This window comes from Ursus arctos, unplaced genomic scaffold, assembly GCF_023065955.2.
Source record: "Ursus arctos isolate Adak ecotype North America unplaced genomic scaffold, UrsArc2.0 scaffold_24, whole genome shotgun sequence".
In the NCBI taxonomy this organism is placed as follows: Eukaryota; Metazoa; Chordata; class Mammalia; order Carnivora; family Ursidae; genus Ursus; species Ursus arctos.
This window is the reverse complement of record NW_026622919.1, coordinates 35,935,068-35,959,712: the sequence shown is the minus strand read 5'-3', so window position 1 is coordinate 35,959,712 and position 24,645 is coordinate 35,935,068. Positions and strand designations below refer to the sequence as shown.

Sequence of the window (24,645 nt, the reverse complement as noted above, 5' to 3'; positions counted from 1 at the left end):
GGGCAGGCGGAGCGCCTCCTCCCTCCGTCTCCCCCAGGACAGGGTGGAACAAAGCACTTGCATCCAAGGGCAGTCAAAGGCCACCCCTCTCCCCGCCCCCCGCAACTGCACAGAGGAAAATGAAGGCGGAGGGCCAGGAATGCCCCTGGGGAGCTGAGGGCTGAATCTTGCCAGATCATTCTCCCCTTCCGCTGGAAGCCTGGTCTTGCTAGGGTCAGTGTTTGTGCAAATGAGGCACTGGCAGGTGTGGAGCGGGGAGGACAAGAGAACCAGATGCTGAAACCCTGAGACTGGCTGAGGCAGAAGACAGAGAGGCTGGAGAGCTGGTTCCTTCTCCAGGAATCCCAGCTATTCTTGGCCAGCCAGCCAGCTCCTGGAACGCTGCGTGTGTGGCCTGAAGAATGGGGCCATTGTGAGCACCAGGCCTCCCCCAGCCTGCAGGGACCCCAGAGCCTGCAGCAGCACAGCCCTCCAGAGAGGCCCCCATCCTTTCCCTGCCACCCATGGCTCTCCAGCTAGCCTGGGGGTGAGGGAGGGCAGGGACATTTTGCTTTTTCAGGCCACGTCTCCCCATCACGACTCACACACGGTCTGTGGTCTTAGCTTGGACGGGAAAGAACATGTTCCCAGCCTCCCCAGCATCCGTGCCCCACCTGCTCTCACTGGAAACCATTCCAGGGCAGCCTCATGCCCGCCTCTAGGCCCACCAGCAGGGGGCACCACTTTATTCCAGCCCCTCCCTCCCCCCAAAGTGGGGGCGCAGCAGGCCTGCATCAGTCTCCCTCTTGCTCTGGGTCCTGATCCCCCACCCCGACCCCCACGGCTCTCTGAGGTTGGAAATCCTCGTATCCAACGAGGAGGTGAGGCTTCTCATTTAAAACGACACAATTCTCCGAAAACTGAGCCAGGAGGTCCTGAGGGATAGGAGACAGTCTTTCAAAGTGGTCCCAACCTCTCCATTGAGTTTTGCCTCCTCCCTGGCCGCCCAGTGCTGTTGCGTCATGGACAGAAAGTGCACCTTTATCAGAAGAAACAAAATCCCCAAGGCTTAGGGAGGAGAGTTCTTTGGGGAAGGGCTATGGGGTTTGAGACCCCTCTTGGCTTCTCCTTGGATTGATTGCACAAAGATGTCTTAAGAGCACAAAGCCATTCTGCAGGGAACAAACACAAACTTTCCTGCCTGGTCTTCTGTGGGGAGGCTTGGAGGCTTCCAAAACAGGTCCTGCTCCTGGGGCAGGGGACACACGTTGGTCATGAGGGCACCAACAGTTCACTAAGGGGTGGAGTGTGTTCAGAACAGGGCGCCCCCTGAGTTGGCGTGCCAGCAGCCCATCCAGGGCAGCTCTGCGGCCCAGCGGCCTGAGGCGGTCGCCCGCAGTTTGGCTTGGTCAAGGCGCCAGTAGCGGTCATCTCTGAAGAAGATGATGGAGCCGTCTGGCCGTGGCAGGGCGCCGCTGACCTCCTCGGGGACACCGCCCCAGTCCTGCAGGCCTCGGGGGTAGTAGGGCTCCACCTGCAGTCCGTCTCGGGCCAGCACGTAGTAGCGGGCACCCTTGAAGAGGATGAGTCGGCCCAGAGGAGGGAAGAAGAGGGCCGCATCAGGGTGGCGGGGCAGGCCCCCTGCCCGGCACAGCTGTGGTGAACCCCACACTGGCTTGGAGCCCCGGAACCTCCAGCATCGGCTCCCTGTAGGGCACCGGGACAGCCAGGGTGAGCTGGTGGCTCTCACCCTTTGGTCCTCCACCTCCTCTCTGTCCCCCCAGACCCCTGCTCCCCCTCATGTTGGAGCCCAAGGTGGTTAGTATTTGTGATTGTCAAAATGGATCACACAGTACTAATAATTCGTTATACCCAGTAAGGAGGGACTGTTGTGGCCTAGGGTTCCAGCAGGTGTCAGCAGAGGGCAGACAGCCACAGGAGCCCGTCCAGGGGGGGTGGGAAGCAGGCCCCCTCCCTGAATGGTCAGTGGACCACAAAGAAGGCCTGTCACCACCATTTCTACATAGTTCTATGAGGGCAGGGATTTTTGTTTTGTTCACTACTGTATCCCAACGCCTCCAGCCGTGTCTAATGCATACAAGGCACTCAATATTTGTTGGATGAATGAAGAGAACTGTTTACTCAATACACTGCACGCTCCTCAGGACATGTTGTTTTAACCCTCCTTCCCCAACACACCTGAGGGATTATTTTCCCCATTCGAGAAATTCAAGTCCAAGTGACAGGCCCAACCTCACACAGCCAGGATTCCAAGGAAGTAGGACTTTTCCGCTGGACTGCAGAGCTCAGGAGTGATCCTCTGCTTCCTGCAGCTTCTCTGCAGCTCTCCCACCCTCCCTCTGTGGGACAACCTTAACGCCCATGCCCCGCAATCCTTCACTGAAGGAACCTCCTGGTAGCATTCCCTGGGGCCACAGGTTCAGAGTGGAATTGAGACTCCTCCCCACTTTTGACCTTGAAGAGAACACCTCCCTTCTTGGCCTCAATTTTCTCATCTACCCCAGGGCTGGTACCTTTGAAGAAGTAGAAGTCCCCACTGTCCAATGACACTGCAGCAGCCTCAATGTGGGGGGGCAGTCCGGCCCATCTTGCCTGTAGTGGGCGTGGCTCTGAGACATTACCATCCGCCGCCACCTCCCAGAACTGGCTTCCTTGGAAAATGTACAGTCGCTGTTGCCCATCTGTCCGGAGACAAGAGAGTTTGGGAGTGATCATCAGTCTCTCGCCCTCCTTCCAGGGAAGATGCTTTCCTAGAACCAGCTTCCCAGACGGAGGAGAGAGGATGTAGCGTGCACAGCTGGGGCAAAGGGAAGGCGTGCAGGAGGGAGCAGTATTTTGCTTGGCGTGGGCTTGCTACCCCTGCAGAATGCTTGTGGCTTGGTATTTCTGGATTTTGTTATTCATAACCCCACCTCATATTCCAGCTCTGGAGAGCCCTGGAGATGTGCAGGAGGAAGGAAAAAGGAAGTGAGGCACAGGTGGGACCATCTTACCTACAGTGATGGCATCGAAGGAAGAGTGGCAATATTTAGGACCCTGGATTTCAGGACGCCTTCCCTGGGGTCTGCGGGGGTCCCAGGCCTCAAAGTCAGTGAACAGCTTTCCTGGGAGCTGGATGGCCACAGAGCCCCCCTGGGGCTTCCCTTTATGGGGAAGGAGAGAAGAGGGAGAGAACACACACTGATTGTGGCATGTGTAGAGGGCTCAAGACCTCCCTTCTGGTTCCTTCTGTCATGATCTGGTATGAGAGGCAGGGAAGGACAGTGCAGGGTGGGAGGCTAAGAGTTGTCCTTGGTGGTTGGTATTATTAACCATAGCACTAAATTTAAAAGTCCTCTCTCCTACCGAACAGTCTGGGAAAGAGGACCCTACTGAGCTAAAACTGGAGTGGGGGACCACACAAGAGTTGGGCACTAAGAAGAGCAGAAGCTTCCCTTCCCTGAGTCCTGGGCAACACAGATGGCACGAGGGCAGAGTTCAGGGGCCCGGGCTGCGATGGTTACAGCAATCATAATAATTACATCACTATACTTGACTTATGATAGTGAGGCAGAGTCCAACAAGCTTAGAATTTGGCACCAGCTCCTGCATCCTGGTCTACAGTTCTTGAGCTGTGTGACCTTGGACAAGTTATCTAACCTCTCTGAGCTCTGTTCTCGCATCTGTGGACAAAAAGATACCTCGTGAGCGTGTTAAGTGCCTGGCCGATAGTATACACTCATGAAATAGCAGCTGTTCGCGTCGGTTTCTTAGGCTACAGAGAAGTTCACACCCACTAGTGCAACAGCCCTGCGAGGTAAGCAGGGCCTCAGTGATTATCCCCTTTCTCAGAAGGTAAAACTGAGAGCTCTCACCGGGGAAATGCTTTGCCCAAGAGCAACTGCTTAGCAGGAATGGCACAGTGACTTGAACCCAGGGCTCTGGCCCTGCCTACGCCCCGGGCCCTCTGAGGGAGCCAGCCGTGGCTGGCTGGGCGGTCGCACTGGCCGGTTCATTCTGGGGGTGTGGGGGGAGACCTCGGCTGCGTCTACCTCCAGGCAGAGGCCCAGGCTTGGAGGGAAGCGGGCGCCAGCGTCAGCGAGGGGGAAGGCTGGGGGAGAGCCAGCGGAGCAGGAACGAGGGCTGGGACGGGGGAAGAGGACTGGGGGCTGGGGCAGCGAGGGGAGAGGAACTGCCCAGGCCAGGGTTGGGCAGCCCTGGGGAACCGGAGCACCAGCGAGGGCGGTGCGCGGGACCTGGGTGGGATGGAGAGGCCAGGCACGGGGGGGGGGGGGGTGCTCTTTGGGATGTGACAGCGGGCCGGGGGGCGGGGCTCACCATACAGGCCCTGCACCGCCAGCACGTCGTCCCAGCTGAGCAGCGCGTCGCGGCCCAGCCTCTTGTAGTAGGGCGCCATGAGCGCGCGCGGCGCCGGCGAGTGCGGCAGGCCGAGCGTGTGGCCGATCTCGTGCGCCAGCACCACGAACAGGTTGCGCCCGCGGCGGCGGCTCAGCGTCCAGCGCTCGTCGCGGTCGAAGTGCGCTTCGCCCCGACGGGGCAGGAAGGCGTGCGCCAGGGCGCCCCCTGCAGGCGGCGCGGAGGGTCAGGGGGAGCCACCGCCCGCCAAGTCCGTCCCCGCGTCCCCACCTTACAGCGCGCAGCCCCAGGGCTGGGTGTGGTTGTTTTCTGCGGCACAGTGTCCCTCCTAATGACTTCTGGCAGAGGCTGAAGGGGGGAGCGCTGATCTGAAGACTAGGCTGTGGGGTGTGGACGCTTAAGAGGCAGCGTGGTGTCCATACAGCATGGGGCCTAACTGCCGGGGTTTCAATCCCGGTTTTGCTATTAGCTGTGTGACCTTGGGCAAGTAGCGCCCCCTCTGATCTGAAATGGGAATGATGACAATGAGCTGCTTCTTCCCCACGGGGTTGCTCTGGGGATTACAGAGGGGTGCGTGTATATAAATGGGTTACAATTAATATTTAGTGCCTAGCCCATAATGAAACCTGCATAGGAATTATTTTCACAAAGATCTAGGAATAGGTATAGTGGTTACCCCAGAGGTGGGCACCATGGGACCTTCTGGATGTTGGTAATGCCGATTCTTGATCTGGGTGCTGGGTGTGTTTTTGGGTATGTATAGTCTCTTTAATAAAAAGAGACATCTATTTTTGCGTTCTAGCCTTCCTCTGCCTTTGTGGGTCTCTACCTCCTGTAGTAGGAGTGAGAAGAGGGAATGAACTGGATTAATGACGTTCGAGCTTGTGGCATGCCCCAGAGGGAGCTTATCGGTTAATGGAGTTCCAAGGACCCCACGCTTTATGATTCACTTTCTGCAGGGGCAGGGGTCAGCAAACGGCTGGGTGATAATGTTGGCCTAGAAGCCTACTGAAGGCGCTTCCAGCATTGCCTTCTTGGAGCCCAGGCCAATGGGGATTGACTGCCGTTAAAGGAGAGCCACCTGGGGTGTGAAGCATGGGCCATGTGTAGGAGGAATACATGCCTTCTCTTTCGAATATGCCTCGAGCTGTCCGAGCAATGTCGGCCCTTAACGTTCACTTCTCACACTAATCCTGGGAGACAGATGGCAGGTTTCAGAGAGAAAACACCTAAACTCAAAAAGACAAACACCTGCTCCGAATGAGAGAGCTTTCTCCCAGTCCGGTGCTGCCTTAGCCGCCGGACTCCAGGGGGGGTATGGGCACAAAAATCTCAAGTAGATAGCAGGGGTGAAGTGAGTTACATGCAAAAACACATATGTATTACATGTGAATTCTTGAAAAGCTTAGATTTCTCCCGGACCTACCCTGGGTCCCAGCAACAGGGCCTGGACGTGGGCTTTGCTCAGAGTGGGCTTGATGCAAAGCAGAGGAGCGCAAGGGCATTGAGGGCCCAAATTCCCAGGCCATGCAAGGGCTCGGGTCCCCACCGTGAAGGCGTCCAATCAGGGCTCTTTCCCTCATTAGGGCAGGGGTGGGGTGGGGTGGGAGCCATGCGAAAGTAGCCTGCAGCCAGGTTCTAAAGGCCAGTGTTGGTCAGAATGGGAGGAGAGCAATTGAAATTGCTGCCATAAGCCTATAGGTTGGGGGCAAACAGGAGACCCGTCTGGGATGTGGGAATGCGAAGCACTTCTGTGGCAGGTAGGGGATAGAATGCCTCTTGCCCTGTGGCAGTGACTGTGGTAGTGGGTGTGGGGAGGGTAGGAGAGGGGTAGTGGTGGCCTCTGGATGTTTTTAGGGTGGCGGTCAGGAGAACATCCGCTCTTGGAGAACAGGAGAGGCACAGGCCTGTCTAGAGGCAGAGGATGGATGGCAGGGACCTCAGAAGCATTTCCCAGAAAATTCTCTGGAATTTGCAAAGCACTTTCCATGCAGAACTTCATCTGGCCCTCCCTTCAGCCATGTGGCATGTAATCGGGCAGAAACCGTTGTTCTCATTCTACAGAGGAGGAGACTGAGTGTTCTTGGAAGGGGGATCCAGTTTGGCCAAGGCCAAAGGGAGAGCAAAGGCCCCATTGCCCTCCCCAGACTGCCTCTCCCAGTTGGGTTCCCCTCCTGCCACCTGAGAGAGAGCCTCTGTGTCAGCACCTGGGCCATCAAAGGCGTTGCCCAGCCCGTCGTTGTGGTCCCCTTGGAAGAAGGTGAGGCGGATGTCAGCAGGGACTGTGGCTGGGGCCTCCCAGAATTCCAGCGCCGAGACATTGCTCCACAGTTGGAAGGCGGCACGCACGGCCCCACGAACTGCCGGCTCTGGTAGGTGCTGTGGCCAGTTCACCAGGCGGTAGGAGAGGTGCTGCTTATACCACTTGCTGCCTGCCAGCCGGAAAGGCCGCGTCAGTCATACTGACCTGCGGGACCTGGGGCTGGTCCCCAAGGACCCGTATGATGCGGAGATAGGCCCTCCTCCGGGGAGTCCCGGATTTGAAGGGGAAAGACCCAGCCCTTGTCCTGGGAAGAGCCCATCTGGCTGGGGAGACACTGCTCTCGAGCTGACAGGACTACCCTTGTCCCGGAGTGACCCCAGTCTAGTGGCTTGGTCTGGGGAGGTCCCTGGGAGAGATGTGACCTCTGCCCAGGAAAAGCCCCCAACCTGAAGGACTCTCTCGTCTGGGACTTCTTCCCCACAGCCTGGGCTGAGGCTGAAAACCGCTCTGCATCTCTTGCTGGCAGCAAATCCCTACCTCTGCCTACTGTGTCAGGGGGTGGAGGAGAGATGGGGCCACTGGGCCCACAGCTGCGACCCCTCTCACCCCTTCCTCCTCTCCACCCCTCACACCCGCCTGCCCCTCCCGTTCCATGCCGCAGGCCTGCTGCCGACAAGCTACCAAGACCCGTTTATTAGAGGTCTTTTCCTGACCCCTGGCCCTCCCCCTCACTTCCTCAGGGACTCTGGAGAGCTCCGAGGTGAAAACAAATAAGAACAAAGGGTGTGTTTTGTCACTCACTGAGACGGAGAGAAATTTTTCCATCTCCACTTAGTTACGAGTTTCTATTCCTTTGCCCAGAACTGCAATTCCTCCCTTGGACCTAAGACTCTGGCCTCTTGCCCAAGCCTCAGGTCAACTGAGTCGCCCTGCAGCTCACCACACACCCAGGGCCAGGGTGCTTAAAAGGTCCAGATCCCGAGTTTTTCATGGGCTATTTCTGAGCCTTGCAAGCTCAGGGGCTGAGACTGTGACCCCGGCTGGAAGGCTCACCGCTCAGAGGCAGGTCTCGTGGGCCCAGGGAGTGCATAGGTATCATGTGATCTTTGGGACTCAGTTTCCCAAATGGACCAGAATTCCCGAGGGATGGGTGACAAGTGGGCAGGCCAGGCCAGTGGGCACAGCCCTCTCTGTCCTTGGAGGTACAACCGAAGTTTCAGACATCCTGCCCTTTTGTCTCAGGGAAGTCCTTGCCTGAACCAGGGAGGAGGGCTGAAGTCATGGAAGGTTGGCCATCTCCTTATCCAAACTCTCTGCTCTGTTCTGGGGAAATTGAGACCCGGGGGAAGAGACCTGCCCAGGATCAGAGAATGAGTGAGTAGCCGAGCTAAGCCCTGAGCCCAGGCCTTGACATATTATCCAGTGTACTTTCTACTACACCACACAGGTAAGCAGGCATATTTACTAAGACTCAAGGTTTATAAATTTGCCTGAACATGGCTCCTTTGGGTCAATGCAGGGGCTCTGCATGAGCTGAAATTCTCCAGATGGAAGGGAGGGTGGTAGAGAGCAGACTGCCCTTTCCCTCCCCTATCCCCCATGGAAGTGGGGGAGGGGAATGTCTTTTCTCCCACCCTGAGCCAAGCTCCATTCAAGGCAATGCTGCCTTCCCAGGCCTGTTTGGCCTGGCAGCCACCCAACCCCTCCCAGCCAGTGACCAACCCTCAGGGAGGGAAGAGGGAAGGATTCTTAGGAAGGGAGGGAGACAAGGAAGGCGGAGGGAAGGCCTGGGGTCCAGAGGTGACTCGGAGGGCTCTGGACTGGCTGGCGCTGGGCGCTTCCACACCCTGCTGGGGCTGACTGACCCCCAGACCCTCCCCGCCTGGCTTCAAGCAGCTAGAAATTTGAGGCAGCTCCTTCTGCCTCTTTGCATTAGAGGGAGGCTTCACTCAACGGGCAAGAAAGGGAGAGGGTAGGCAATTCTCTCACTCTAGCTAGGGAAGGTGACAGCTTGCAGGATAAAAATCCTCTGTGAATGTGTGTGTGCGTGCACACGGGTGTTTGTGTGTCTTTGGGGAAGGACAGGGAGGACAAATAGGTACAGGACTGAGAGAAATGGTAAATTTTCCTTGGGAGAGGTCGTTGGTGTGCCTGTCAAGAAGGAGGACCCTGCCTCCACCCATCACCTACCCCCACCAGCAGCCTGAGCCCTCTCTCCATCCCTTCCAGATGGAGGTCCTTAGAACAGGCCGGCCACCGCAGGCCCCATCCTGAACTCTGGCCCAGGCAAGGCTGGATTCTGCTATGACCTCTAGGCCACAGAAGCACCTGGCAGTGTACCCCCCCCCTTGTCCTTGCCCCAAAATCCAAAAGGGAAGAGAGAAGGAAAAGGACATGAGGAGGACTGGAGATCTAGACACCTTGCTTGGGGAGGACCGTGGAGTCCTGACTCCCAACAGGCAACGGATACAGTGGAAAGAAGTCTGGTTGGAATTCCCACACTTCTACTCGCAACCTTACATAGCAAATTATGGAATCTCTCCAAACCTTCGTTTCCTTATTTGCAAAGTGTGGTTGGTAAGACTTAACTTGTGGTAAAAATGAGACGGCAAATGAACTAGCAACGTATAGCTGTTGGGCCTGTGGTGGGTGCTCAGTAAATGCCTATTCCCTTCTCCGTCCTTTTCCACCCGCGATTCACCCCTGGACCCGCTACCCGCCACCCCCCACAGCTCCGTGGGGGACCGAGGAGGATTGAAAATCTCCCCCGCAGGCACAGAGGGGACCAGACACTTGGAATGAGGTTGCCAGATTTAGCAAATAAAAACATGGAACACTTGGTTAAATTTGAATGTCAGATAAATAACAATTTTTTTTGTATAAAAGTGAGCACAAAACAATGATTTGTTTTTCATCCAACATTCAGATTTAACTGGACGTCTTATATTTTATCTGGCAACCTTACCCTGGAACCCGACTTCATTAGTATAGCATTTGCCCGCAGAGTAGACAGTCACTGGCCTAGAAATCCATATCATTTTTAAAGCACCCACCCGTGTTCTGGGACTTTTCACATGTGGAATCTCACTTTGTCCTCCCAGTGACAAGAAGGCTTGTCCACACTCTGGCTATGTGGCCCTGGGGGAGTTTCCTAAGCTCTTTGTCCCTTAGTTTGCCTCTCTGTAAAATGAGGATAATGATGGTCCCTATCTCCGAGGGTTGTTATGGGATTATATGACTTCGCCCATTTAGAACCACACTTGGCACATCATCAATGCTCAGGAAGGGCCAACTGTTAAATAATACCTTTTCCAAAGGAAGGCGTAGGAAGTGTTCAAGTGCCTGCCAAGCACACAGCTCCTTTCTAGGGAAGGTCTTCTCACCCAGGGAGTAAAGGAAGTCAAGGTACTGTGGTTTAGGTTATGAACAAGAGGGAGAGTCTCCATCTAACCTGAGCCACTGCTGTCTGCACCGGGGGCCAGTGTCAGACAGTGACGTGGGGCTAGGCTGGTAGGGCAAGGCTACCTGTCTGGGAGATGCCTTAGCTTGAATCTCTGTTCCAACTTGATGCTCCAGATTGAACAACGCCAAATGGGTTCCATCAGCTACTCCCTGGAGAAGGCATGAGAAGATGCTGCCGGAAGGAGGGATCTCTGGAGGGCAGGTTGTGCCCTGGATGCCCAGGAGACATCATCTCAATTCTCTGGGACACCGCCGATAATCTGGAAATGCCACTGCTGAGACCGCGTCTGGGGCTGCCCCACCTTCCACGGCAAGCCCCTTCCCCTTGGTGATCAGGGCCCATCTCTACTTTGCAACTGGAAAGGGCTTACGTCTGCTGAACCCAGAGCCCCAGCTTCAGGAATGCTGTCCCAGCTCATGCTGCGCCTCTGTTCCACTCTGCGGTCCAGGAACACAGTGGGAGGAAGAATATGTTGGCACCGAGGACTTGCCACCCTAAGGTCCGGACCCATCACTGCCATCCTCTGATAGCTGGGCAGAACCGCCCACAACTTCCTTATGGATTAGCGCAGAAACAAAAATGACCTATGAACCTTGTGTTCTGTTCACAATGGATATTGTCGCTGCAAGTAGTTAATGCAAATTAAAAGAGGCAACGGCCCAAAGGGCTCGCAGTTAAACTTAATTATAGGTGAAAACCTGACTCAACAAGCCCATCTTGTTAGAAATCCTAAGAACTGCAAAAATCGGTCAGAGAAAATTAGACTTAGTACAAAGATGTTAAAACTACACACAGTAAAACTCGTTATTGATGAAGAATTGACGGAAGAATCAATTTTCAGAAATCTTAGGTCTGTAACATTTGGTCCTGGAAGATTGGATCTGGACAAAAAAGGAGGAAGAGGAGGAGAAGGAAAGATAAAACCAAAACTGCAGAAGGAGAATCAGGACAGCAGAAATTGTGATGTATAAAATGAGCAGTGATGAAACGTCCAGAATAGGCAAATCCGTAGAAACAGAAAGCAGATGGGTGGTTGTCAGGGGCTGGGGGGAGGGGCAGGGAGGAGGAGGGGGGGCGGGGAATGACCGCTAAGGAGCATGGGGTTTCTTTGGGAGGTGATGAACACATCCTGGAATTAGATTATGGTGATGGCCTCGCAATTCTGCGAACATACCAAAAACCACTGAGTACTACACTTCCAACGGGTCAATGTTACAGCATGTGCATTCAACTCCAATAAGGCTGTTAAAAGCGTGCTATAGACAAACTGAAACTGATCGGTAAATCACATCTTTGTTGAATAAGTCTTACGAAAAAAGAATCGATTCCGATGAAAACGACTTTGGGAAAACATAAAGCAAAACGTTGGCAACAGTTTAACTGCCCTGCCTAACAAACTGATCAAGGAATTAGGTGGGCTTGACGGGGTTGCTCTGGAACACATCGGCATAACGAAAATCCACCCATGTAGGTGTAATTCTGATTCTGTGTTCACAAACACGGCCCTCCACGTGAGGGGTCCTGTTCGCCCACTGCTCTCCCCTCTCTCACCCTAGGGAAGAGGCAACTGACAAAACCAAGGCTGGCCTGGTTTTTCCTCTGGCCACGGGGCTTCAGGTATCGGGAATCCCAGCTTAGCTAGATTTCAACAGGGCTCACCTTGCTTTGCAAAGCGTTTCTTACGCCTCATTTTGGCTCGGCGTCCAGCAAACAGGGCACTGACCCTCTCAGTCCAGGCCGCCTGACTGTCTGTGTCAGCCACCCCACAGCGGGGCCGCGTCATCTGGCGCAGGGTCGCGGGGTCTAGCATGCCGCTGATGGGCAGTTGAGATACCCACTGGAACTCCCTGTCAGGAGGAATTGAGATAAAGGACCACAGCAGGAGGGTGGGTGGTGGTGGCGAGGGCAAGGAGCTTCCCTGGAGACAGCAGGAGGCTGGCGGCAGCAGTGGTAGGGGGAGGGAGCAATGGAGCATGTCCCTTGGACACAGGTGGGAGGCCAGCCTTCCAGGAGGAGGGAGGAGGCAACCCAAGCTTTGCCCTCTAGCACCCCCAAGTCCCCCACATACCTGATGGCATTGCTGAATCTTGTCGCAGTGAGGTCTTTGGGGGCTTGTTCATTGAGATATCCATATTTCTCCAGGAATGCCTGGGGGAGAGAGGAGCGTCAGCTTTCCCACGGTGTGGCATCCTTTCCCCTCCCTTGGTCTCCGAGGGTCCGTGGCACATGCATCATGCCCTGTCTCACCCTTGTCCCTATGAGGTCCCTGAGCTATAGGAGAAGGAGACCTGGGACCAAAGCCAGAAGGACATAGACTCTGTGCCGGGCCACCACTGACTAACTTGATGGTCTTTGGCCAGTCACTCACTACTTCTAAACCTTAGGTTCCTTAATTCTCAAACTGGCCGAGGAGTCCCTACCCAGAATACTTGATGGCACGGTCAGGGATGGAGCAGGGCATGCTGGACAAGAAGAGTTGGGGGCTCTGGAATCACGCCGGCCTGGGTTTAAATCCCAGTTAGCAAGCTCTTTCTCTAAACCCCAGGTTTCTTATCTGTAAAAGGGGCTTAGAAATAGTATATAACTTACAGGGGTTTTTTGGTGAGGCTTGATAATAGTGACTACAAAGCACTTAACACAGTGCCTGTCACCTCGGAGGGGCTCCATACAGAGCAGCTTTTACAAATGTAAATGTGCACTGTTCATACGCCTCAGCTCTGCTCCCGAAACATCTCACTGTCTAGGGAGCTGCCCTGTATTGATCAGAAGTGGGACTGCTCGCCTGCAGGCTCTGCCATGCCTGGCCCGGGAATTAATTCTCTCTCTGATCTGGCTTCTTCCTAAACAATTCACCTCCCCCAAATACAGATATATTTAAGGCCTTATGAACAACAACTGCACTTGCCCTCAACTCTCTGGTTTGTATAAAAACTTGGCTCCTTAGAAACATAGTTTTTTTGGGGGGGGGAACGCCTGGGTGGCTCAGTTGGTTAAGCGTCTGCCTTCAGCTCAGGTCATGATCTCAGGGTCCAGGGATGGAGCCCCCTTCAGGTTCCCTGCTCAGCGGGGAGTCTGTTTCTTCCTCTCGCTCTGCTCCCGCCCCACTCGTGCTCGCTCTCTCTCTGTCTCAGATAAGTAAATAAAATCTTTAAAAAAATAGTGTTAAAAGTAGTTTTGGGGGGCACCTGGCTGGCTCAGTTGGAGGAGCACATGGCTCTTGATCTCAGGGTCGTGAGTGTGAGGTCCACGTCAGGTGTAGAGATTATTTAAATAACTAAATAAATAAGTCTTTAAAAAATATAGTAATTTTTGAATTAGAAACGTGCAACTTCGTCTCTTCATTCACTCGTTTGTTAATTCTTACAATGTACTAGGTACACTGTCAGGTGCAATGACGAACAAGCCTTGCGGATAGAGACAGACAATAGAAACACAGATAACAAGTGAAGGAGGCAGTTTGGGTGCTGTAAAGAACAGAAACTGGGTGATGTGACTGAGAATGAGTTAATGAGAAACTTTCCATCAGGGAGGTCAGGGAAGGACCCTCTGAAGAGCTGATATTTGATGTGAGTCGGGAAGAATGAGAAGTAGCTGGCCAGGCAGTGAGGTGGAAAAGGGTGCTCCAGGCAGGGGAGCATCGAACGCAGAGCCCTGAGCTAGGAATGATGGCCACGTGTCTAAGGAGCAGAAGGAAGGCTAGCACAGTGAGTGCGAAGAAGCAGGACATGAGATGAAGTCGCAGGGAGAGAGGCAGGACGGTCACCCAGGGTAGGAAATGGGAGTTTTCGTTTAGTCCTGATTCAAGTGGGTTAATTGTAAGGACTGAAAGAAAGAGGGAATTCCAGGATGGCTCCTCAATGTTTGCCTTGGATGGTGAAGCTAGAGACTGCATGAGGGGAACAGACAGGGGTGGATGCGAATAAGATACACACTGTGATACAAGTGACATTAGTTGTAGGATCCCGGAGCTCAAGGAAGAAGCCAGAATCTTCCAGCATGTGGATGATGTGATGGCGGTGGACCTGGATGCGATCCCCTGAGGAAGTTAGTATAACTGGAGAACATCTCACGGCCCAAATGCCTTTTCACCACCGCCTGCCCTCACACACCTGAAAGCTGATGACCACGTGGCGAGAAGGGCATGACTCATCCTCCTTACCGATCACCAGCCCTACCCTTCGGGGAGACGATGCGCTTGGCTCCCTGCTTGCCCTTGTCCCTGAGAAAGCCTCATCGACGGATAAAAGAAATGTCACCTTGGCTGCTTAATTCTTATACAGACACACATCATCTCTCTATGTTTAGCCCTCCTGGCTGTGTTACCTCTACGGAAATAATTTTCTGTCTTCCTTGTTCTCTTACTCACTTTTCTTTGCTGAATTTCTTGAATCAACTCCAGTTGCAGCTGCTGTCTTGAGGAAAAGTGCAAATCAAGAACAAAAACTAAACACTAAAAGCCAGGATGGGCCTAAGCCTTTGCAAGTAGCCAGCCTCAGCTTTGTGAATTCCGTTAATAGCCTCCCTCAGCGACCTCCACATCCTTTTCTCAATAATGCCACTTTCCATAAGGAACCCTTATTCTAGACAACAGAGCACTTCCCAAGTCCATTTCGTTATTTTTCCGCACTAATTTATTCGTATTTCAGTACTATTTTCTTTTTTCCCTTTCCAAATGTGCACTATTTTGGGATGCATAATGGATTAAAGGAGTTCTAGTGGCTTAATCTGGAAGACCATTTATTGCCCAAAATAGTGTGGCATCATGGAATAGCCACAGGGCTTGGAATCAAGAATCTGTTCCCAGCCCTGACTCTGGGTGGCCAGGGACAAATTACTTAGCATCTCTGAGCCTTCCGTTTCTTCACCCACAATGTGAAAACAAGAATAACCCCACGGGATTCTCAGAAGGATTTTTATTTATTTATTTTTAAAGATTTTATTTATTTATTTGTCAGAGAGAGAACAAGCAGGGGGAGAGGCAGAGGGAGAAGCAGGCTCCCTGCTGCGGGGAGCCTGATGCAGGACTCCATCCCAGAACCCTGGGATCATGACCCGAGCCAAAGGCAGACGCTTAACTGACTGAGCCACCCAGGCGTCCTGATTCTCAGAAGGATTAAGTAAAGCAATGCCTATCTAGCATAAACAGTTGATCTAGTTGATTTACCTTAGTAGAAAAATTAACAGACGTTTGGAACGCAACCCGTCTATAAGATGGGAACTGCTCTGAGCAAGGCAGTTACAGCTCTGTTCTCTGTTCAGGTGCTCTATCTTAGACTTGCCCTGCCCCAGCCTAGTGCCTGATTGTCTTTCCTGGCCTCCTCCCCTTCCCTTGGTGAGGATGGATAGAGTAGCTTTCTAAAGGAAGTTGGAAAATCAATGTCCCCTTTGAAGCGGATTTGCTGAGTGACTTGGGAGAGACCGGGTCACAGGCTAACAGGCTGGCACTCCCTGTGCTCCTCCCCCCAAACCCACCCAGCCCTTATCAGAAAGTTGGCTCTGGTTCTGGAACTATGAAGCTTGGACAGAGCAGAAGGGAGGGGATATTGACTAGCGGCGTCTCCTGTTTCCTGGCTGGGCTGCGGTGCATGGTACTTTGGCAGACAAGGTGGAGTGGAGGGCAGGATGAGGGTGGAGGCTTTTTTTCGGGGTCCCTCAGAGGGGAAATCCTGGGCCTCTCTTCCTGACTGGTCTCTAGCACCCTGTGGGTTGCAAGGCAGAGCTGAGTTCCCAGGAGGCAGTGTGAGCACGAGACCAAGCCAAGAATGAGAAAAATAAATTTTAAGCATTTGACATTTTATATTTCCATAAAAGCACTGAAGTATTTTTTTAAGATTTTATTTGAATAAATAAATAAATGAATATTTTAGAGAGAGAGAGAGCGCAAGGTGAGGGAGAGTAAGAGGCAGAGAGAAAGGAACAAGCAGACTCCCCACTGAGCAGGGATCCTGACCCTGGGCTCCATCCCAGGACCACGGGATCATGACCTGAGCTGAAGGCAGACGCTTAACCAACTGAGCCACTCAGGTGCCCTGCACTGAAGTATTATAATGGCAATTATCAGAACTTAAGGATTCCCTTACCTTTATTTTATTCTTAATATGAACGTTCATATTTTTAATATGAACATTTTAAAATTACATATAGGAAGGGGGCCCCTCATGTCCTCGGTGCTGAGTGCTCTTAAGTTCCTTTGAGTGGAGGCAGAGCCACACCCCTGGGCAAGGAGGAGGCACGGTTGGGACACCCTCTGCCCCTGCAGCTGTCCCTAACCCTCTTCTGTGAGCCCATTTGCCAAGCCTCAGTTTTCCCCTGCAAAGGTGACCAAAGTGCCCTGTCTGCATGGGAGAAAGAGCAAGGGTGGGGGGCAGGTGACAGCGTGGTAAAGGGATCCCAGAAAGACACAGGACTAGGAGGTGGCATTCCCGTTCTCATTCCAGCTCGACCACTAACACCTTTGAGGAGTCATTTCCCTTCCTGGCTGGAGCTTCCCTAGGGCTTGTCCTGTGTTCTCTTAGGGATCCCTTGAGTTCCACCTGGGGTCACCCCCATCCCCCTGCGGGGAGGCCGTGTCCTGGCTTCTCTAAACACCAGGTTTTCTCTTTGCCCTGTTCTCTACCCATTCTCTCTCCTGTGGAACCCAAGGCTTAAGCTGAGTGGAGAGGAAGCTGGAGGACCATGCCCCTTCTGTGATTCACCCTGCTCAGGCCTAAAAGCTTGTGACAACCTGCCTCACCCACTTGGTCAGGGCTGGAGCCACTTCCCTGGGGAGTCACCTCTGAAAAGTCCTGGGTGTGGCTGTGGTGTGTGAGTAAAATGAAAATGGCTCTCCCTGGGACCCAGAAAGCTGAGTGGATCCAGAACTTGGGGGTTCTAGTCCTACGGCTGTCCTGACTTGCCATAGGAGGGTACGTAGAGCCCAGCCCATTTAGTGCCCGAGGAATGGGGGAATTCTGGCCATTTCTGAGCGGGGCAAGACTAGCAATGAGGTGTAGCAATATAAATTGAGGCCTGAGTCAAGAACACTGAGTCACTGGGCTGGCAGGGCAAGAGCCCTGGGCTGTGTCTTGAGTTTTATTCCTGTACTACCAAGAACTGTGTGTCCTTAGGCAAGTTCAGTGCCTCTCTGAGCCTCTTTCTTTCTTTCTTTCTTTCTTTCTTTCTTTCTTTCTTTCTTTTTTTAAGATTTTACTTATTTATTTGTGAGAGAGGGTGAGCATGAGCGAGGGGAGGGGCAGAAAGAGGAGAAGCAGACTCCCCATTGAGCAGGGAGCCTGACGCGGGGCTCTATACCAGAACCCTGAGATCATGAGTGGAGCTGAAGGCAGATGCTTAACCGACGGAGCCCCTGAGGCGCACCTGGGCCTCCATTTCTTCTTCCGTAAAACGAGAGGGTTGGATTAGAGCTAAAATGTACTCCAGCTTCATCTATTATCATGGCCTTGCCTCTGCAACTGATTAGCTGTGTCAGCTATGGCAAAGTTACTTAACCTCTCTGTGCCTCAAAGTGTGACATACAGGTGAGAATGCTTTAGCTTTCTCACAGGAGTGTCGTGAAAATCCAGTGAGAAGGTAAGATGCCCTGGGAAAGCTTTATGACAGTTGCCCCATTAAAAACGCTGTTTTCCCGCTCTAGTCACAGAGCTTTATTGCCGGAAAGGAACTTGGTTAGGTGAGTCTGGGAAGGGCAGCGTTCAGTCTTATGTCTGCAGAGTGGCTGTCACACCCTCCATATCAAAGAACTGCAGGAGCAAAACTGAGAGAGAAAATCTCCAGCAGACTCGTCGAGGAGCTGAGCGTGGAGCCCGACACGGGGCTCGATCTCACCACTCTGAGATCATGACGCGAGCCGAAATAGTCGGATGCATAACCTACTGAGCTACCCACGCACCCTGAGACCAAGAATTTTTAAATTGCAAAATGGCAATAACATGCAGAAACCATGTTGCTTTACCTATGGCTTATTCCATCTCACATTACAGTTCATTATGATTTTAATCTTTCCATAGTGACTCTATGTGATTGTCTTTGCCATTCAATAGAGCTTGAGCGCTATCAGCCAAGTCAAGATGCAAGGCTTGATAGTTGGTCTTCTGCCTTAGTGTGTTCTATATAGAAAAGTATTTTTCTGGGGCGCCTGGGTGGCACAGCGGTTAATCGTTTGCCTTCGGCTCAGGGCGTGATCCCGGTGTTACGGGATCGAGTCCCACATCAGGCTCTTCAGCTATGAGCCTGCTTCTTCCTCTCCCGCTCCCCCTGCTTGTGTTCCCTCTCTCGCTGGCTGTCTCCCTCTGTCGAATAAATAAATAAAATCTTTAAAAAAAAAGAGAGAAGTATTTTTCTGGTAATCGGGAACACAGTGAGTCCTTGACTAGTATACAGCTTTCAAGAGTTTTGCACCTTTGAACTTCACAATCACCTTGCAAGAACATAGGCAGGACAGGTGTTGCTAATCCCATGTTAAAGATGAGGAAAGTAAGTCTCAGGGGAGCAGGCAGCGCCTTTTGCTAAAGGATCCCAAGTGAGCAATAGAACGAGCACTGGAGTTCAGATCCTCTGACACCTATCCCAGGATGTCTTCTTTTACATTCAAACAAGTGACTTGGAGGCTTTAAAACGGAAGGCCTGGGGGCCAGCTTGCTCTTGCTACTGGGGAGAAAATTCTCAATTGAGAAAAAGGTAAAACTGGGGATGTTTCTAGCTGGATTCTTTCTGTCTCCTCTGCAAGCAGGTACAGGGCCAGAGCAGAGGAAAGAAGCTACTTAGGTGGTAGACTCTGGCTTTCAATATAGGCTGGGATCACATCTCCTATCACACCCCAAACAGGTCATCTGACGAACCACAGGTATTCCACAAGACTCAAGCATGTTCCTTTTGCTCTCTGGCTCCTGGGATCTAATGAAGGCCCCAGGGCTGTGGAACCAGCTTGGACCCTTTCCCTTTATTGGGGGCAGATGCTCCCCTTCCCTCTGTCTGACTCCCTTTATCTTCTCCTCCTTTCCCTGTTCCTACTCTCTTATTCACAAAGTTCTGTCTGGGTGTAGCCTAGATACCTCTTGCTGTAATCCCCCCTCCTTTCATTTCTTGTCCTTAAGGAAGTCAGAAAAGATTAGCTGGTCAGTCTCCAACCAGACCCCTCTTGTACTTTTTTCTAATGCCAAATAGTCGTACTGTATGGAGTACAGTCCACGGTCCTCACTACGCTTGCAGGGCTACATTCAGGGCACAAAATAATGCCCTAACCAAGGCTGGATTTAGTTGTCCTCCCATCTCCCCACTATGTTCCTGCTCCCACCCCCCCCAGCTTTTGCTAGATCCCTTGGTTTTCAAACTGGTTTGACAACTGCTTTTCCACCAGCTCATGGTCCTCTGGGACCCTCCAGAACCTCTTCTGCACTTCTATTCACCCCGCACCTGTGAGTCACTGCGCTCAGCTCTTGGGAATGGCTTCCACACCCGGGCTTCTGGGTTTCTGACTCACAAAAAGTCAAATGAATGGCTCTGGGGTATGAGAAACAGACACTGCATCTGGGGGTGGTTACTTCACAGAAGCTGCAATGTTTCCCTGGAGAGACGAACTGGCCGGCTTCTTGTTGTCCTGGCGTACTGGGAGCAGCTAGGCAGCTCTGCGGAGAACACCGAATGGAAGGTAGGTCCTGGACGTACCACCTGGGTGTTTAAGGAGGTCCAGGGGAAGCACAGTAAGTAGATCCCTTGGGACAGTCCATGTCACCCAAGCACAGGATAGGGCCTGATTGTGAATGGGAGGGGGGCCAAGGTGATGATGTCATTCATTAACTCTCAATCTTGCAACTCAGCAGCGGAGGCCCTTCCTACTCACTAGCGTTGCGAGCAGCCCTAGCTTTCCCAAGTGGGCAACAATGAACTTGTTCATAATGCAGCTTTGTAAGCGGTCAGTCTCCTCTCCAGCAAAGAAAACCCTCAACTTTATTATTTTGTATGCATACAAGGGACACACACAGGCAGGCACACAGGGCACAGGGATACACACAGAGACCTGGGAACACAGACACATGCAGACAGACACGGACACACAGGCAGATGATATGTACGCACACACACAGGTGCCGGCAGACAAACACACCGAAGCCAAAGAATGTTCGTGTGAAGAGAGTCATTTAAGAAGCTTGACTCCCTTACTTTACAGAGGAGGAAACTGTCGCCTGCATCAGTGAGGGGACTGGCTTAAAATCACACAGCTTGTTTTTATGATTTCTTTCCTTCTCTGTCCTGAACTCTGAACTGTGCCCACGAGCTCAGCAGGAGTGCTGTGCTTTGCTTGGGGTCTAGCTCTCTGCATCGCAATCAGGGAATTAGACCTGAGCAAAGAGCCAGGGCTCACTTTGTGTGGTTCCCTTCTGTGGATGGCTGTATTTCCCCAAATGACCACAATAATACCTCCCATTCCCATGCTCTTCTTACAGTGACTTCAACACAGCTGCCACCAACTGTGGGGTCTGTGTTCCCTCCCCTCGACCTGGAGCTTGGGACTGCTCCAGCCAATGGGGGACAACAGAAGTGATGCTACGTCTCAGTCATAGAGAGGATATGACTTCTGCTTGCCCTCGCTCTCGCCCCATCTCTCTCAGAATCCTCATCCTGGAGACTGAACCTCCACATTTGTGCCCAAACTAGCCCACCTGGAGAAACCATGTGGCTAGGTCCACAGGAGAGAACGGTGGCCCCCAGCTGACAGCCAGATAGGTGAGTAAAGAGCCTTCAGATGTTTCCATCCCTGGACATTGTAGAGCAGAGACAAGCTCTCACGTGCCCTGTTTGAAATTCTGACCCACAGTATCTATGAACATGTTTGTTTTACTTCACTAAGTTTTGGGGTAATTTATAATGTCGCCATAGTAACTGCAACACCATCTCTTAGGAATGATAGCTCTATGCTGCCTGTTGTCCAATGCTGAAAATAGTTGCCTTACATATTTTGTCCTGTGTTATTGTTCTAGGAGAGCTAGTCACTGAGCCAGTACTTTATTATTTTTTTTACAGATTTTTATTTATTTATTTGAGAGAGAGAGAGAGAGCATGAGTGGGGAGAGGTGCAGAGAGACAAGCAGACTCCCCACTGAACAGGCTCGATCCCACGAGATCATGACCTGAGCCGAAGTCAGACGTTTAACTGAGCCACCCAGTTGCCCTGACCAAGCCAGGACTTGCATCTAAAGCTCTGTTCTCTAGGGGCGCCTGGGTGGCTCAGTCGTTAAGCCTTTGGCTCAGGGCGTGATCCCAGCATTCTGGGATCGAGCCCCACATCAGGCTCCTCCACTGGAAGCCTGCTTCTTCCTCTCCCACTCCCCCTGCTTGTGTTCCTTCTCTCCCTGGCTGTCTCTATCTCTGTCAAATGAATAAATAAAATCTTTTAAAAAAATAAAGCTCTGTTCTCTAAAATAATGATAAAGATAATAATAATAAGAATATTGAGAGTAACTTCCTTTCATAGACTGTTTTCTATGTACTAGGCACTGTGCTGAGCATTTTACATATATTATCTCAATGAAACACACAACAGTCTTATGAAATAGGCATTATTTACCTCCATTGTACAGAGAAGAAAACCGAGGTTCAGAGAGATTAAATTATTCACTTAAGGTTTGCACACACATCTGCCTGACACTGAAGCTCATGCAATTGACCAGATACAGAAGCACATACAGACATACTAACCACCCCAATTTGCATATATATATACATACATCTGTACATGCATAGGCATGTAGAGACACATACACATTTCCAGAGTTTTTTTATACTTTAAAAATATTTCTTGTTCTCGGAAGTAAAAATCCCCTTCCCCCAATTATGTTAAATAGACTGCAAGAGACTCAATCTGCTTGGTATTATGTTTCCCAAGCACACCCCAAGATAAAATTCTCTCCATCTGGGGCCACCACAGGCATGGGCGGCAGAGATATTGTCTCTGTTCTTCTGCCAAGGATTGACTGGGACCCGGACTTGGGGGGAGGTGGAGCGGGACTCTTAATAAGACTTGGCTTGGTAGATGGAAGCCTTCTCCTGGGGCTACGAGGACTGTGCACTTGATGTTGTAAGATTCTAAATTCAGTGAAACAGAGTGATTCCCAAATGTGCAAAAGCAGAGAGCACAAAACAAGAGACCAGTGCTTGGAAGGAGAGGGGGTGGACCCCATTGCTGAAATAGGGTCATTTTCAAGTATTCCAGAATAGTGATAGGAGCTGGCTGCTGGAAAGAAGAGCCAGTCAGTAGGGGCTTCTTCATTCCGGAGGTTTCTTAGATTCAGTATGCCTCTTCCAGGGAAGGGGAATGGGAGGGTACTGAGTTCTCTACGGGCAGTTTTAGAGCAGGAATGAAACTCTTAGGGAGCAAGAGTCTCAGGGCAGAGCACTGGGCTCAGGAATTTAGAACTCCTTAAAATAGTGAAGACCCCAGTGCTAATTTTGAGACTAGATGAGAACACAGAGATGCTTCTTTGGGAAAGAAAGAAGTGATACCGACATATTATTACAATCACCTTTGTCTGGAAAATAGATATCCCAAGTAGATCCCCACCCCTGCCTCCAAAGAGCTCCCCTTGTGCAACCTACAACAAGCAGGTGAGGTCCGAGGAGGAAAATGAACTGAGAAATGTTTAAGGTTCACCTCCACCTCTCTGCCCCCTTTCTCAAGTTCAGTCCTGAAGCACTGTTCCAAAGCTCCTTAGAAGCAGTTCTTGAGACTTTAATACTCTTACCCATTTTACAGGTTAAGAAACTAGTCTCGTGGGGCGCCTGGGTGGCTCTGTCGTTAAGCGTCTGCCTTCGGCCCAGGTCATGATCCCATAGTCCTGGGATTGAGCCCCACAACAGGCTCCCTGCTCAGCGGGAAGCCTGCTTCTCCCTCTCCCACTCCCCCTGCTTCTGTTCCCTCTCTCGCTGTGTCTCTCTCTGTCAAATAAATAAAATCTTGAAAGAAAGAAAGAAAGAAAGAAAGAAAGAAAGAAAGAAAGAAAGAAAGAAAAGAAAAAGAAAGAAAGAGAAAGAAACAAACTAGTCCCGAGCTTGGACGCTGCCTTGCTCAAACTGGTCAGTGGCAGCGCCAGCCAGTGCTGTCTCCTGTGTCCGGGCCAGTCAGTGGTACCCTCTCCACCTCACTAATCTAGGGGGCTCCGCAGCCTCTGGGAAGGCTCGGGGCATCCGATGAATGAACTGCCAAGTCTCCGTAGCCTAGGCGGTGAGGGACGGTAGGTCTGTGCCAAACTGGGGTGCGGGGGCTACCTCTCTCAGCTGTTTCTCGCCTGCCTCATCTTGTCGCTCCCTCCTTCCCCCCTCCTCCCCCCCACCCCCGTCCGGGAAAATCAATGTAGATCCGCGTGCCTGTGTGGTCCCAGCTCTGGCACCGGGAAGAATGCTCCCCAGGCTCTTTGTGTGCGGACAGAGAGAGGGTAACGCAGATTGCCAGCTCAGATGAGACGGCTGGGTGGCCTGACTGCGAAGTTCTGGAGGGTCTTCTAGCACGCGGCCCCCTCTCCGCCCCACACGCATCCTTTACCTCCGCCTCCCTGCGCAGCTCCTGGCCTCCGCGCTCGGAGAGCTGGGCGTCCAGGCCGCCCCACAGCAGCAGCGGCAGGGCGCGCAGCAGGAGGCCGACACGCGCCGCCATCTCGCCGCCGCTCCCGCCACCGGGCACGGGCGCGTGGGGAGCCCCTGAGCGCCGGGCTGCCAGAGGCAGTCAGCGGCTCCCGGAACCCCGCGGATGCTCCAGCTCTGCGCCGCCTCTCCGCGGAGCGGGAAGGGCCTGGGGGCTCGCGGGTGCCCCGGCTCCGTGCGCAGGGCCGCCCCTCTGGGCGCTTCGCCGGTAGCCGGCCCGAGGTGGTGCAGCTGCCGCAGTGCCTGCCCGTGGGTCGCCGGCCCCGGGACCGGGAAGGCCAAGGAGGAAGGGAGGGAGGAGGGGCGGGGGCCGGGCACTCCGGCCCCACCCACTCCGCTCCGCCGCTGGAACGCGCCGCTGTCCCGGAGCCTCTTCCGCAGGCTCCACAGCCTGGCCTGGTGCCCGCCGCCGCCCTGCCCACCGTTCTCTCGCTAGCTACCTCCAGCTGATCCGCATCTCACCGGGGAGGGCGGGGGAAGAAGGGTCTTCTGGAGATTGTAGCTACCTAAGACTTCGATCAAGGAGGGTCACATTATTTCAGCCAGGCTGGCAAGGGGCGAGGCCCGGGGCTATGAGAGGAGCCCTGGGCTGGGGTTAGCAGAACGGGGTTTGAGCTCTAGATCTGCTTCTTTGCTAGCCGTGTGAATCCTGCCTCTATTACCTGCTGGCTGTGTGGTCTTGGGCAAGTCACTCACCCTCTCTGAACGTATTTTTCCCATCAGTAAATGTCGATAATAAGAATATCAGTATCATGTGGTTGTAGCAAGCATTTAATGAGAGAGTAATATCTGTAAGTAACCGAGCACTGTACCTGACATCTACCTGACATCGTGCAGTATGCAATTAATAAGTGGTAGGCTGTGGCTTAGTGACTTCTGGCAAAGGATTTAACTACTTCGAGCGTCAGTTTCCTCATCAATAAAACGAGAG

The 24,645-nt window shown here is 52.6% G+C and overlaps 1 protein-coding gene across 4 annotated transcripts; it reads right to left on the bottom strand.

Annotated features, from left to right (window-relative positions):
- Positions 1-690: 690 nt before the first annotated feature.
- On the bottom strand, positions 691-24,002 carry MMP28 (matrix metallopeptidase 28). 4 transcript variants are annotated; one of them, XM_044390754.3, is made up of 9 exons: positions 23,617-23,703; positions 19,494-19,748; positions 12,151-12,230; positions 11,742-11,929; positions 6,564-6,788; positions 4,318-4,563; positions 2,994-3,143; positions 2,514-2,681; positions 691-1,686 (listed from the first exon to the last, which is right to left on the bottom strand). In XM_044390754.3, exons 4-9 carry the CDS (start codon positions 11,890-11,892, stop codon positions 1,292-1,294), a joined length of 1,335 nt encoding a protein of 444 aa, XP_044246689.1. In that variant the 5' UTR covers positions 11,893-11,929; positions 12,151-12,230; positions 19,494-19,748; positions 23,617-23,703; the 3' UTR covers positions 691-1,291. The 4 variants fall into 4 exon arrangements, with proteins under 4 accessions (XP_044246689.1, XP_026373377.1, XP_026373376.1 ...); XM_026517592.4 differs by having other exon boundaries at positions 19,561-19,748; XM_026517591.4 differs by lacking the exon at positions 19,494-19,748 and having other exon boundaries at positions 23,617-24,001.
- Positions 24,003-24,645: the final 643 nt, after the last annotated feature.

Coding starts and splice junctions, on each gene's coding strand:
- MMP28 (XM_026517591.4), bottom strand. CDS start 23,727: ATGGCGGCGCGTGTCGGCCTCCTGCTGCGCGCCCTGCCGCTGCTGCTG. Junction 12,231..23,616: donor AGCTGCGCAGGGAGGCGGAG/GTAAAGGATGCG, acceptor TCTCTCCCCCAG/GCATTCCTGGAGAAATATGG. Junction 4,564..6,563: donor CAACGCCTTTGATGGCCCAG/GTGCTGACACAG, acceptor CGCCGCCTGCAG/GGGGCGCCCTGGCGCACGCC.